The following is a 13,666-nucleotide window of genomic DNA, read 5'->3' as shown; positions in this document are numbered from 1 at the left end:
GCCTGCACCGCGTCCCGCCGGCCGCCAGGGGGCGCTGTGGGGGCGGCCGCGCCCGGCCCGGAACGTGGGGAGCGGGGCCCGGGGCCGGCCCGGAGCCGGGGAGGGGGCACAGGGGAGGCGGTGAGCGGCTGGGGGGGGGGGGACACGATTTGGGGGGATTTGGGGGGATTTGGGGGGACGTGGGGGGCATGGAGGGGACGTGGGGGCAAAGAGGGGGCACGGGGGGACGTGGGGAGGCACGGGGGGAGACATGGGGGGACGTGGGTAAGGAGGGGGGGTTGGGGATATGGGGGAGACATGGGGGGACATGGGGGGGACAGGGGAAAGAGGGGTAATGGGGGGAAGGGGAGCGTGAGGGGTACATGGGGGATGTGGGGGAAAAGAGGGGATAGGAGGGGATGTGGGGAGGGAGGGGGGACATGGGGGGCATAGGGGTAATGGGGATATGGGGGGACATGGGCAAGGAGGGGGGACATGGGGGCAAAGAGGGGATATGGGGGGGAATTAGGCCATGGGGGGGAAGAGGGGATAGGGGAGGGGGTGGGGGACAGGCAGGGGGGAAATTGGGGTCGGAGGAGGGGGGGGATGTGGGGAAATGGGGGGGACATTGCAGGGAAATGGGACATGGGAACGGGGGGGAAGAGGGGACATGGGGAGGAGAAAGGGGTGTGGGGTGTGGGATATGGGGGAGGGGATGTGGGGACATGGGGAGACGAGGGGGGTAGGTGGGGAGGAGAGAGGGCATGGAGGGTCAGGACATGGGGACACAGGACTGGAAGAGGGGCCTGGGGACACGCTGCACCCACTGAGGGAATATAGGGGTGCTGTCACACCAGGAAGGGCCCAGCCGGGGTAAACTCACCCCAAAGGCAGGCAGGAGAAGGGACCTGCACCCTACAGCACAGCCCTGCAGCTCTGGCTGGGGTTTTGTGCCAATTTTCATCCATGACGTGAGAGGCTGGGTGGGCAGGGGGTGACAGGGGCAGCGTAGTGACCAGACCCTAATGCAGGGGGTGCCAGCAGTGAACGGGGGCAGCGCTCACACCGCGTCGCTTTCCCTTCCTCTCCTCCTGCTCCTTGGCCGTGAATTCCCTGCGGGTCCGAAGACCCAGCCTGGTGTTGTTACAAAATGCAAACGAGATGGTAAACGGGAGCTTTTCCTTCCTCGCCTAGGAGAAGGAAATGAGCCGAGATGTCTGAGGGCAGCAAGGGGAGCGCGCTGGCCTTCGGCCAGGTGGTGATCGGGCCGCCGGGCTCCGGGAAGACGACCTACTGCCACGGCATGCAGGAGTTCCTGGGCAGGATCGGGCGCAAGGTGGCCGTGGTGAACCTGGACCCCGCCAACGAGGGGATGCCCTACCCGTGCGCCGTGGACATCTCCGAGCTCATCACCTTACCCGACGTGATGGAGAGCTTGAAGCTGGGCCCCAACGGGGGGCTCATCTACTGCATGGAGTACCTGGAGGCCAACCTCGACTGGCTGCAGGAGAAGCTGGCCGCCCTCAGGGGTCACTACTACTTGTTTGACTGCCCGGGGCAGGTGGAGCTCTACACCCACCACAGCGCCCTGAAGAACGTCTTTGCCCAGATGGCCAAGTGGAATTTCAGGGTGGGTTCTGGGCTCTTCAGGGAGCTCCCGGCACTGCCCTTGTGCTCAGGAGCTGCGTACCCTGTAGTCGGGGCTTTTGGTTGTGGATGTGGGTACTAATGACTGTTTGCTTCACTAACCTGTTTGCCCTTTCATGTGAAAGTGCTTTATCAGGGGAGGAGGAATGTGTCCCCATTTTGTGCTCGGAGGGATTGGCAAGAGCAGCTTGTTCAGGGCGTTTAATGCAGGGTCATTACCATGAGCAGAAACAGATTCCTTCCTCCCAGTCTTACTCTTCTTGAAGGTCCTGTCCGCAGAGCTCATGTGCTTTATCTGTCGGTGCTGTGTTTTGGAGCAGGGAGGGAGATGTGCATGCAGGGTGAGCGGGGGATCCTTTGCATTGCACTGTGAGAAATTCAGGTGTCAGCTCAGGCCCTACCTGCCACTCCTGCAGCCAAACCAAATCGCTGTGCACAGTGTAATACGTGCTCTGTGCTTTCTTGCACAATGAAAGATGCAAATTAGGAAGTGCAGGTGAGAAGAGTCCCATAACCAAGCTAACTTGCCTACGTTGCATTTGTTTTGCATTTGGGCCAAACCATGAATGTGCAAACCATGTACGGTGTGAGCAAGAACGGCAAGTTCATTTGCTTGAGAATGTCACTGGGAATCTGTACATTACAATTCATTTTTATTCAAATAAATGTACATGAAATTGTAGTTACTAAAAAAAAAGATAGTTACGCTCCTGTTTTGATGCTCACTGGGGTGCTTACACCTGTCTGTGAGCTTCAAACCAGCATTTTTTGCTGCAGAAGCAGAGCTGTGACTCAGCCACACTCAACTACAGAGCCCTGACTTTGAGTAACATTGTGTAACAGGCAGTAACTTAGCAGAGATCTCCGACCACATTGTTACAGCTGCATGAAACACAGGGAATCAAACGACTCATTAATTTAATTATTAATTATTATTTCAAACCACATGACAATTGTTTCTCCCTGTTGAGTGAGGTGTGCTCCGGTTGCTGCTGCCGAGCGTATGCTGTGCATGAGCATTCCTGTGGGGAGCGCGGAGGTCTTGAGGTAGTCGTGTAGTTCAGAAGGAGAGTTAGCCCAGCTGCCACCCCAAAAACCTGCAGAGTACAGACAAGAAGGGAAACTTCATCAGCAAGGAAGGAAGCCCTGAGAAACAGGAGAGCAGTTGCAGGTTTAACAGCGTCTGTAAGTGCTGCTGGTGCAGCCTCGCATGCCAGAAGCCTTCCCACAGCCCTTTCTGTGCACCAACACCCTCAGTCCTGAATCCCTCAGGTGGTCCACAGGTGTGAAAGTGGAAATATGTGGATCTATGCACGTAGGAGCAATCCTATATTCATATAATAGGAAGTTTTGTGTACACAGGCTAGAAGGTAGGTGGTAACTTTCCCTACACAGGAGTCTGTGTGGTTGTAGTTAGAGCTGAATGGGTTGTCGTTCTCAGACTGTCCCAAAAGCAAGAGGATGGGCTCTTTACTAGGTCTGACCTTGTGCTGTCCCTCTGTGCCTTTGCTCCCCAGCTGGCAGCAGTGCATTTGGTGGATTCTCACTACTGCACAGACCCCGGCAAGTTCATCTCGGTGCTCTGCACGTCGCTCTCCACCATGCTGCATGTGGAACTGCCCCACGTGAACGTCCTCTCCAAGATGGACCTGATCGAGCAGTACGGCAAGCTGGGTAAGAGACTTTGCTGAGAGGGAGATGTGGAGCAGGGCAGCCTCAGGTCCAAATTAGCTGCTCGGCTACGTTTATTTTTTTTCGAGTCAGGGAAATGGTGCAAATCTCACTGTGTTCTTGGTGGCATGCTCTGGCCGGGGACTCGCCGATATTTACAAATTGCCTTCAGAGATTCTTGCTGTTTCCCTGCAGCTTTCAACCTGGATTATTACACAGAGGTCCTGGACCTTTCTTACTTGGTTGACCATTTAGCTTCGGACCCCTTCTTCAGAAATTACCGTCGCCTCAACACGAAGCTGGTGGAGGTGATCGAGGACTACAGCCTGGTGTCCTTCGTTCCGCTCAACGTCCAGGTGATGCAGCAGGAGGAGAGGGGTGGAGGGCACAGGGGGCACTGGATACGTAGCCAGCATGTTTGGTGGCAGCTCGGGTACAGTTGAGTGTTCAAAAAGTGGGGGGAAGGATGAGTTCTGCAAGGGCGATCCAAAAAAATCAGTGTTGCCTCTGCCCGCTTCTGCCCCAAGAACTGGCTGTGAAAAAAAATAGAGCCATGAGGGCTGAAAAGCTTTGCTATGAAGAGGCTCAGGGTTGTGGGAGGACAGTGACATGCACCCAGACTTGTAAATGTTCTGTGGCAGCCAAAGGAAAAGGAAAAGCTCATGAGCTTGGGGCTATGTGGGCCTTGTGACCTGGGGTGGGGAATTAAGACTCCCCCTCCGTGCAGGTCTTCTGAGCCTGCATTTCAATTCCAAGCAAACTATTACCTGAAACGTTGTTAAGTCAGGGAGCAGAAAATAATTTGAAGATGGGAGGAGTACCTTTGTGAGGAAGGGCTGAAAATGTTAATTCTGTAGTTGGTGGAAGTGTCAACAAAGGGAGATAGGCTGAGACGAGCAGTGATGAAAGGGAGTGAGAGGGTGGAGGGTGTGAGTCCATCACATATTCCGACCCCAAGGGGGAGCTGCTCCTTGTCCTCTCACCCCTCTGGGCTCAGGGAGGCACGGAAGCGTCATCGGGGCTTTGGGTGCTGTTTGGGTGGCCCTGAGCCTCGGGAAAATCTGCGGTAAAGCCCAACATGAGCTCCTGCCTCCGGGGAGGACCAGGTCCCCTGTGTGTCATCTCCCTCCCTTTCAGGATAAGGAGAGCATGCGGCAGGTGATGCAGGCCGTGGACAAAGCCAACGGCTACTCCTTTGGAGACCAGGAGCACAGGAGCCTGGAAGCCCTGATGTCGGCAGCAGTGGGAGCTGATTTCCACTTTACTTCGTATCCTTCACTGCTCCTCGGTTGTGCTGAGTTTTAATTTCTCCTGTATGGGTTGGGGAAGAGGGACTGCAGGTGGTACAGCACTCGCAGGTTGTTTGTAACATCTGATGCTGTTCAGATTTACAGGTAGCAAGTCATTAGAGCTCAGCCCAGATTTTCACGTGCAGCATCTGTCCACGCCAAAGCCACCACAGGTATTGCTAATTGATATTGTAAACGTGGGAGGAATCTTCTGACAACTTTCCTCTCCTTCAAACTCACTTGGACTGTTTCGTTGCATTTTGTCCAAACCATACAATTGATTCTCCTGCACTTGTCGAGTCTGGGATCAGCCCGAGCCAGAAATAACTCAGGTGATGCGTGCTGCTGCCAGTACTGCTGTCTTCCTGCCAGCCTTCAGGCTAATGTTGGGGTTGGTTCCTTGCTGAGAACGTTAGAGCTCCTTGCAGAAGGGAGTGTTTGAGCCCTGCCCTGCTGCCTTGTTTTCCTTAATTAGTGTGTTATCAGCACACTTGCAGTGCAGGAGAAGTATGTGCAATCTCGGGACAAGACCGTGGAAGAAGAAGTGATGGATATGTAACACACCCGCCCCTGCCGCAGCTGCTCTCTGCTTTGACAGCTCTCCTTCCCCTGCCAGGAGTCGAAGGGAGGCTCCGTGGCGTCTGACTCAGACCAAGTGAAAGCCTTTCCATGCAGAAGTCTGGCTTCCGGACTCCCTGGCTGTGGGGATTTGACCTCTTGTGCTTCAGCCCCACTGCGCAGAGCAGCGTTTTTGTGGAAGGGCTGTGGCTGAGAGCAAGGCAAGCGAGGGAGATTTAGCCAGGGGAAGGCATGGGTAGCAAGAGGAGAGAAGCCAGGTACAGGAGACTGACCTCTGCCAAGTCTCCTCTTCCCCATCATGACAATGATGGAGCCAGAGAAAGAAAAATCAGTTTGAGTTGTCTCTTTTATAGCGAGACTTGACACAAGTTCTTGGTTTACTTCTTAGGAGCGTTGTACACAGTCCTCAGAGGAATATCCAGGCTGAGAAGCCTCCAATCTGTCTCAGGGAGGACAGAAAGATGGTTGTTTTTCTTTTTTTTTTAAATAATGATGGACTCTTTCTTAATAAAACACTTCTTCGTCTCGCTTTCATCTTGTGAGTTTGCTGAACCTGAATAAATAAAACCGAGTGCTACAAAGCCCGGGGCTAAAAAGCCTCTGGTGGGAACGTCACAGCAGCTGTTGCGTTGTGTACTTTGCAGAAATGTGCCGTGTTCGCGACGTCGTGTTCCTCTATGATGTGCCTGAGAACAGACGAGGTCTTTGCTGGAGGGAGCTGTGGGATGTGAAAGCAGGTCACTTCCCGTGCGCGCCTCTCCAGGGGCTGAGTGCTGGCGTTCGGTGCGCACGCAGCACGCTGACAGAAACTGCAAACGCGGCTTTTGGGAGCTTTTGATTAAGAAAGACCCTGTGTGACTCAGCAGGAGGTTGGAGCATATCATTCCCATCTACGTCCTTGCCTGGCTGCTGGCTCATCTGCTCTCAGCCACCTTTTTCTGGGCTTTTTTTTCCCTGCAATACCTCCTGATCCCAAATCCTGGGGCTTACCCATTTCCTACATAATTACAATAATACATCCTGATGGTGACAGCAGCAGCCCCCAGACCTCAAAAGCTACCTGCTGCATGTCCTGGCTGTATATGACAGCTTGGGACCGGGGTGCTGGGGAGGTTGGGGTGGTGGAAAGCAGCTCCTGCAGTGGCACACAGGCTGGGGGCAGGATCCCAGATGCATCATTCTGCCCAAGACCTTACAGAAAGTAACTCAGCTCCTTGCTTTGGCCCTTCGCAGTGCAACTGCAGGCCAGTGGCTCGCTATCAAAATTGGCCTGGGGTCTTGCCTGGCAGACAGGGAATTAAATTCTTCCTTTCCACAGCTTTGTGTCCCTAATTTGGAAAAATCCAGACGAGACGAGCTCAGGGGAAGAAGGGGATGAAAACACATGATCCTGCACACACAGACGGGCTTGTATTTAGCCGGATCAGTACGTGATGAAAGACATTTCAAATAGATGTCAAGTTCCTGTCTCCTGCCTCTACGTGAGCACTTCCCCTGAGAGCCCAGGGGCTTCCCTGGGTATTCCTGGCTGAAACCTGGCAGCTGCCTCTCAGTGCTATCTCGGGCCGCAGGGCTGAGAGCCAATCTAACCATAACCAGAGCTGAAACTCCAGCCTTGCGTCGGTCCTGTGGGCTTCTCCTGGTCATCTTTGAGCCCTGCAGTTGCTATAAAGGGATGGAAGATGTGAGCATTTAAAGAAAAAAAAAAAAAGAAAGTGAACTTTCTGGCTGATTTTTCATGGCTTTGAGAGATTTGGTGGCTTAAAAGGGTACGGTCAGGTCAAGCCGGAGTTATGCAAGAGCCATCAAAGCCTTTGTGGCCGCTCTGCTTGGGCGCTTTAATACCCGTGCAGCATCTGCAACCCCAGCCCTGCTGTGCTGTGCCAGCAGCTGGAGAAAATGAAAAAAATCGGAGGCCAGGAGAAGCCCTGAGCCTGGGGAAGCTCCGCTGAGAAATGCTGAGGGTGGCTCTGCAGCCGGGTCCTGCGCCCGCACGTCCCCACGCCGGGAGGGGACGGCTCCGGGGGCTGAGGGAGGTGACACCCTGGCTCCCGTCGCTCCCCGTTGAGCAATCAGGCACAGGGCCAGCATTAGTCACCCTCACGGAGGCACGGCCCTGGGGGGGCCCAGCTCTGGGTTAAACTGGGCCTTCCTGCCCCAGCCCTCCTCCAGGTGCTGCTCCCTCCCCGGCTCTGGGGAAGGGGAAGGGGTGGGGGGATGCAGCTGCAGGTGCTGAGCGGGGTTTTGGTGTGTCCCCGCTGCTCCCAGCCCCATCCCTGGCCTTGCAGCACACGAGACACAAATTATTGGGTCCTGGGATGAATTGGCAAGTGTGGGCACGGGCCCCGCCACGGCTCAGCCTCGTGGGGCTGGGCAGTGCATGGACAGACTCACGGACACCTCCAGGCACCGCAGCCATCCCAAACGCCTGCCCATGACCAGAACAACCCCACCGCCACCAGCCTGGGGGTCCCTCAAACCACCCCTTAGGGCAGCACCCACCACAGGCACCCCAAAAGCTGCCTTCCCAAACCCCTGGGAGGGGGCTCAGCCACTGCCACCCACCCAAAACCAGGCTGGGGACAGGGGACAAGCCTGGCTGTGGGTCCTGCCACCCTCCAGATTTTGCAGGCAGCAAAATCTGGAGCAGCAGAGACCCGTTTCGGCAGCCTTAAAGCCATGGCTACTAGCCATGGCATTGGGGAGGCAGCCCCAGGGCATGGTGCTGGGGCAGGTCCCTGCTCCCAGAGCCTGTCCCCAGCCCTTCCCAGGGCGGCTCTGGGCTGGGGACACTCCCTGGCCCCAGGCACCCCAAGTCCCTTAGCTCTGCTGGTGCCACAGATGCTAAAATCCCAGTGTATGGCTCTGCTGTGCCCCATTCCTGTGCGGCGCCGGAGATGCCAGAGCATCCTCCAGCTGGGTGAGGGGGGGATAAGGACAGGGCCAGGCGGTGCACAGCTGCTGACAGCGGTGTTGTGAGGCCCGGGGGCTCCCTCCCAGCCCCAAAAAGCCACCGGACCGGCTGGGAGGCCGGAGAGCATCGCCTCCTCCACGGCCCCGCCACACTGCAATTTGGGGCGCTGCCAAAATCCGTGGCTGCCCGCTTACCTCCTCCTGGGAGGCCGCATCGTCCTCCAGCCTCCCCAGTCCCCAGAAGCAGCAGGGACCGATGGCTGTCCCTACATCCCACTGGGCTGGGCCCACTGTCCCCTCCTTGTGTCCCCAACCCTTGGGGTCAGGGGCCAGCGAGGGCCCATGGCTCGTTTTTCACGTCTGCCGGCCCTGCTTTGGCTAATTACAAGTCTGGGGCCGGTTCCCAGGCTGGGTGTGCTCAAGGCCAGGTGGAGGCCAAGCAGGGGGGGCCCTCACTGTCCCCCCACCACAAAAACCGGCTCCGCTCCCACCACCACCAAGGGACCTTCGCAAGCGGGACCCTCCGGACCCCATCCTCCATCCTCAGCCCTAGGTCTGTGCCTCAGCTTCTGGGGCGGGGGCTCGCAGGGCCCCCCCCCTGCAGCAGTGCCCCGCAGGGCTCTGATCCGGCTCTGCCCCAGGAGCTGCGGCCGGGCGAGCAGGTTCTGCATCGCGCAGCCTCCCACAGCCAACGCGTTCCCACGGCGGAGCCCATTCGAACCTCACCGCGGCACCAACCTCACCCTGCACCCCCTGGGTGGCTTTCCTGCCATGCCTCAGTTTCCCCCAAGCCCCCAAAACTCCGTTTTTTGGCCCGGTGAGGGGGTGTCCCTGCCGTCCCCACGCAGGGACCCCGCAGAGGCGGCGCGCCCTGAGTCACGGTGCGCTTCCTCCCGGCATCCCGGCGTTTCCCATCAAAGGCCGGGTCCTGCCCAGCGCGGCCCAGCCCTGCTGCTCTTGATCTGATGAGCTCATAGCCCAGGGTGCCGTGACTGTATTTTATTGTAATGAGCCTCTCATGTCGAAACTTGTGCTCCGCGAGCTGCGCCCTTCGCTGTGGCCGGGCGCCAGGGCCAGAAGTGCTGAGCTTTCCTCCTTGCGCCGGCGCAGCCAGGCCTCGCTGGGGACATCCCCACCCTGATGGGGAGGACACGGTGTCCCTCCCCGTGTCGCTGTTTCGGGAGAACCCCCCTCTTAGCCAAGGAGGAGAGCTTGGTGGGGGGGCATGGAGACCGTCCCCTGCCTGCACAAGGGTCCCCTGGTCATGGGTTTTGGGGCACCGTGTGTTGTATGATGGGGATAGGGACACCGTGGGGATGGGGACATCTTAGGGATGGGAACACCACATGGATGGGGACACCACATGGATGGGGACACCTTGGGGATGAGGATGCCACAGGGATGGGGATAACACAGGGATGGGGACACAACAGGGTGGGGACACCCCGCTGCAGGGCTGGGGACCTGGGACATCACCTCAGCTCCTTTACCAGGGCTACCCAAACCTTCTCCCCTTGGAAACCCCACCTGGAGAGCCCTTTCCCGGCACCCCCCAAGGCTCAGGGCTCACTGAGCACCCCGACACCTCACTGCAGGGCTGGGGAGGGGATGCAAGCAGCCAGATGGGTGCTCTGGGGGGGCTGCAGACCCCGGCCGCTCCCCAGCACGGCAGAGCAGGAGGCGATGCCGGTGCCCGGCGGCTGCAGAAGCTGCCTGGGCATGTGCGCGGGGGGAGAGACGAGGCAACCACAGAGGCAGGCGTGCACGAGACGGTTTATTGGAGACGCACAGAGGCTTTGGCGATTCACGACACCCCCCTGTCCCCCCCCCCCCTTTCTCCTTTCCCCATCCCGTCCCATCACCTCCTCCCGCCGCCTCGGGGGACCGGCAGTGTGGCTCCAGCACCCCCACCCCGGGATGGTGGGTGTGGAGCTGCCACAAACCAGGCTGCCCCCCCCCTTCCATCTAAAATGTTAAATTTTGGGGGGTGGAGGGGGGCTGGCAGTGCTCTAGGAAGGGAGATGGAGGCATCCTCCTTCTTCTCCCCACCCCAGGAAAAGAGCATGAGGGAGAGGGAAGGGGGGGGACCTGCCAAAACCACCCCGGCAAACACCACACATGGCCCCCGCTCCGACACCCAACCTGGGGGGGGGAGGAGGAGGATGGGGAGGGGGCCGAGACGCCTTCCCAAAAGAAAAAAAAAAAAAAAAAAAAAGAAAAAAAAAAAAAGGGAAGAGACACCGAAAGGTGGGGAGGAAGGAGGTGTCGGGTTGGGGGGGGGGGGAAAGAGGGGAGCCGCCGGTCCCTGGCCCCGCGGGGGCTGTTCAGTTCTTGGGCTCTTCGCCAGCCTCGCCGCCGTCTTCGCCCGCGCACTCGGCTGTCCATAACGTGAGGTTGTCCCTGAGCAGCTGCATGATGAGGGTGCTGTCCTTGTAGGAGTCTTCGCTGAGCGTGTGCAGGTCCCCCATGGCCTCGTCGAAGGTGGTCTTGGCCAGCGAGATGGCCTGCTCGGGGGCGTTGGCGATCTCGTAGTGGAAGACGGAGAAGTTGAGGGCCAGCCCCAGGCGGATGGGGTTCGTGGGCTGCATCTCCTTTTTACTGATGTCCATGGCCTCTTGGTACGCCTTCTGGGCTTTGTCTATCGTCTCCTGGCGGTCGTTGCCCGTGGCCACCTCGGCCAGGTATCGGAAGTAGTCGCCCTTCATCTTCAGGTAGAAGACCCTGCTCTCGGGGTCGCTGACTTTCTTGATGAGATACTTGTCCAGCAAGCCCAGGACGACGTTGCAGACGCTCTTCAGCTCCTCTTCCACCTTCTCCCGGTACTCGTTCACCAGCTGTGCCTTGTCGTCCCCCTCTTCGGTTTTGTGCTCGATGCTGGAGATGACCCTCCAGGCCGAGCGCTGGCAGCCCACCACGTTCTTGTAGGCGACGGAGAGGAGGTTGCGCTCCTCGTTGGACAGCTCGTCCCCGTGCTCCACCACCGCCTTCATGAAGTCCGCCATGTCCTCATAGCGCTCAGCCTGCTCGGCCAGCTTGGCCTTCTGCACTTGGTGGTTTCTTGCCATGGCTGGGGACGCGGACGGGCGCGCACGACAGACGCTGGGGGCGAGGAGCGGGCCGGGAGCCGTCGGAGCCTCTGCCGAGCCTCGCCGCCCGGATTCGCTTTTGGCTGGGCGTCGGAGCCCCGAGCGAGAGCGGGAGGAGCCAGCGAGGCCGAAGGAGCGGCCTCCTCCTCCTCTGCTTCCTCCCTACCGAGCCCGGCCTTAAAAGGAAAATTGCCGTGATTCATCGTGCCCCGAGGCGGCGAGGCGCTGGGGAAGGGGCGAGCGGGCGGCCCCCGCCCTGCCCTCGCCCCGGGCTCTGGGTCCCTGGGGTGCCAGGAGGACGAGGCTGATCCCAGGGACGTCCCGTGGTCCCCGGGGAATCCCAACCCCACCCCTGGATCAATGGGGGACCCATCCCTGGCTGCTGGAAGTGCTCGGAACGGGGAGTGGTGGGGTTGGTGTTTTGGGGGCGAAGCAGAAGCGCCCGGCGCGCTCTTCCCACCCCCCCAGAGAAACAGGGCACGGGGTGGGCCCGGCTGTAAAGATGGTCTCCTCCCCAAAAATCCTATCGCTGTCGTTTTTACGTGGTGATTAACTCACTGGTAATTGCGAGGGCTTGAAGGGCAGGTATTTATTCCCACAGGTGGGGAAACCAAGGCAGGAGGAGCAGCCCTTGCCTTGCCCAAGCACCGCTGCAGGGATCGGGATCAGGATCGGGGCTGGGGCGTTCCCGGCTCCTCCACACTGCCCAGATCGGGGGGAATCGCCCTGGCCCATGGAAACGCCAGGACCTGGCTCCAAAACAATCCAAAACGCCACCAAACAACCCCAAAAAAAAAAGCAGAAAATGCTGAGCCGACAGCTCCCAAACCCTGCAGAGCCCCTTTGAGGCTTCTTTGCCTCTCGCTGCCGACCCGGTGCCGCGTCTCCCCACTGCAGCCCAGCCGGAGCAGCTCACCAGTGACCGGTCTGAGCTCTTCACGCTGCGTTTGAAGAGTTCGGGATTGATTTGGGAACTCTTTTCCTTGTCTTTCCTTTTTTTTTTTTTTATTTTTTATTTTTTCAAAAGCTCACTGTAGGTGCTTGCTCTGCCCAGATTAGGATCTGCGCTCGGCGTTGTTGCGCTGCAGTTTCGCTCTCAGCCTGATTAAGCCTGTTCCCACACGCCGGCTGCTGCTGGCAGACGCCCGGCGCTGCTGCAGCCTGAGCGGGGCCCCGCGCTCGGCCGGGCCGGAGCATACGGGAAGGGCCAGCCAGGTGTATGGGGCCACAGCCCCACGGTTTATCAACACCATGCTGTGCTTTCCTCAGCCCTGATGGGGATGATGAGAATGGGAGGAAGGCCGGAGCTGCTTTTCTTGACCGTGTGCATCCCAGAATAGCTCCAACCCTAATACAGCCAGGCCCACCCTGCAATGGTGTGGGGGCTCGGGGTGTCTCAGGGCATGGGTGATGGGAGATGTGGGGTTTGGGGTGCCCATGCCATGTGCAGTGCCCGACTGGTGAGCAGAGCAGGCCTTGCTAAGCCATAGAAAGGATTTTTGGACCAAAAATCCTGTGGTTTCAAGGAATGCCTTCCTGGGCCTGCCTCATGTCTGAGTGGGGGGTAAATGTCCCACTGTCCCTCACTGCCCAGTGAGACCCCAGAGACCCCTAAAACCCCCTCAAACCACCTCAAAAGCCCCCATAGAAGGGGTGGGAGGCTCAACCCAGCTGGGAGGCCCAGCCCTCTGACCGCCACCTCATCCCATCACAAAAATGGGGCCCTTTGTGGGGGGCAATGGGGAAGAGACCCTGGGCAGGACCCCCCCAAGGCCATAGGAAGCAGCAGCATGAGCTCTGTGATGGGGGGGTCGTGGGCCCAGCTTTGGCTCAGCTGCCTCCTGTCGGCAGCCCCTGCCAGAAGTGCTGAGCCGCTGCCAAATTTAGGTTGCAATTAGCCACGAAGAGGCCGCAAAAAATATTCTGCTCTACCGGTTTTGTGCAGAGAAGCGGGGTGGGTGAAGGGAAGAGCCCCAGCTCGCTGCGCCCCACTCAGGCAAAGGCTGGGGCTGAGCCCAGCCATGGCATCACCCCACACAGCACCCATGGGTGCTCCGGATGGGGCAGAGCAGCACCCGAATGCATGCCAACAGGGAGAGAGGGACGAAGAATTAAAGCCCAGCCCCAGGGCACGCTGCCCAGGCCGGTACGTGCCGCCTGCCCCGTGAGCCGGCGATGCCGATGCCGCCGGCGGGATGGGGCTGGGCGCTGTGGTGGCTCGGCCGCGGCAGGAGGAGGCCGCTGGCGGCCGATCCCGGGGTGCTGGGAGGGTGCTCAGCGCCCCGCTGCTCCCCAGGCCGCTCCCAGCATTTCAAGGGCTGGGGGTGGGTGCGTACGGATGGATTTTGCTGGGGGTCGACGTGAGGAAGACAGCAGGGAGAAGGCTGCTTAATGCTGGGGGAGGCCGAGCCTCGCCTTGAGGCCATCGTGGGTACGAGAAGGGAGCTTGGGGAGCACCCGGCCCCATGGCAGGAACCCTCCTCGGCTCCCCCACACCGCACG

The 13,666-nt window shown here is 59.0% G+C and overlaps 2 protein-coding genes across 2 annotated transcripts; one reads left to right on the top strand and one right to left on the bottom strand.

Annotated features, from left to right (window-relative positions):
- The first annotated feature begins 46 nt into the window (after positions 1-46).
- On the top strand, positions 47-5,780 carry GPN2 (GPN-loop GTPase 2). Its single transcript, XM_084497297.1, has 6 exons — positions 47-120; positions 1,174-1,609; positions 3,144-3,300; positions 3,493-3,653; positions 4,435-4,565; positions 5,073-5,780. Exons 2-6 carry the CDS (start codon positions 1,193-1,195, stop codon positions 5,143-5,145), a joined length of 939 nt encoding a protein of 312 aa, XP_084353423.1. The 5' UTR covers positions 47-120; positions 1,174-1,192; the 3' UTR covers positions 5,146-5,780.
- A 4,583-nt stretch (positions 5,781-10,363) lies between these two features.
- SFN (stratifin) lies at positions 10,364-11,143 on the bottom strand (the record flags this gene model as incomplete). Its single annotated transcript, XM_084496960.1, has 1 exon — positions 10,364-11,143. One exon carries the CDS (start codon positions 11,141-11,143, stop codon positions 10,403-10,405), a length of 741 nt encoding a protein of 246 aa, XP_084353086.1. The 3' UTR covers positions 10,364-10,402.
- Positions 11,144-13,666: the final 2,523 nt, after the last annotated feature.

This window comes from Aythya ferina, assembly GCF_964211825.1.
Source record: "Aythya ferina genome assembly, chromosome: 24".
Classification (NCBI taxonomy): Eukaryota; Metazoa; Chordata; class Aves; order Anseriformes; family Anatidae; genus Aythya; species Aythya ferina.
The sequence above is the reverse complement of the archived record's forward strand: the minus strand, read 5'-3'. Positions and strand labels throughout refer to the sequence as shown.

Bases quoted from the DNA above. Each gene is read 5' to 3' on its own strand.
- GPN2 (XM_084497297.1), top strand. From the start codon at position 1,193: ATGTCTGAGGGCAGCAAGGGGAGCGCGCTGGCCTTCGGCCAGGTGGTG. The intron at 3,301-3,492 runs GTAAGAGACTTT...GTTTCCCTGCAG, and splicing joins CGAGCAGTACGGCAAGCTGG to CTTTCAACCTGGATTATTAC. The intron at 4,566-5,072 runs GTATCCTTCACT...GTGTGTTATCAG, and splicing joins GCTGATTTCCACTTTACTTC to CACACTTGCAGTGCAGGAGA.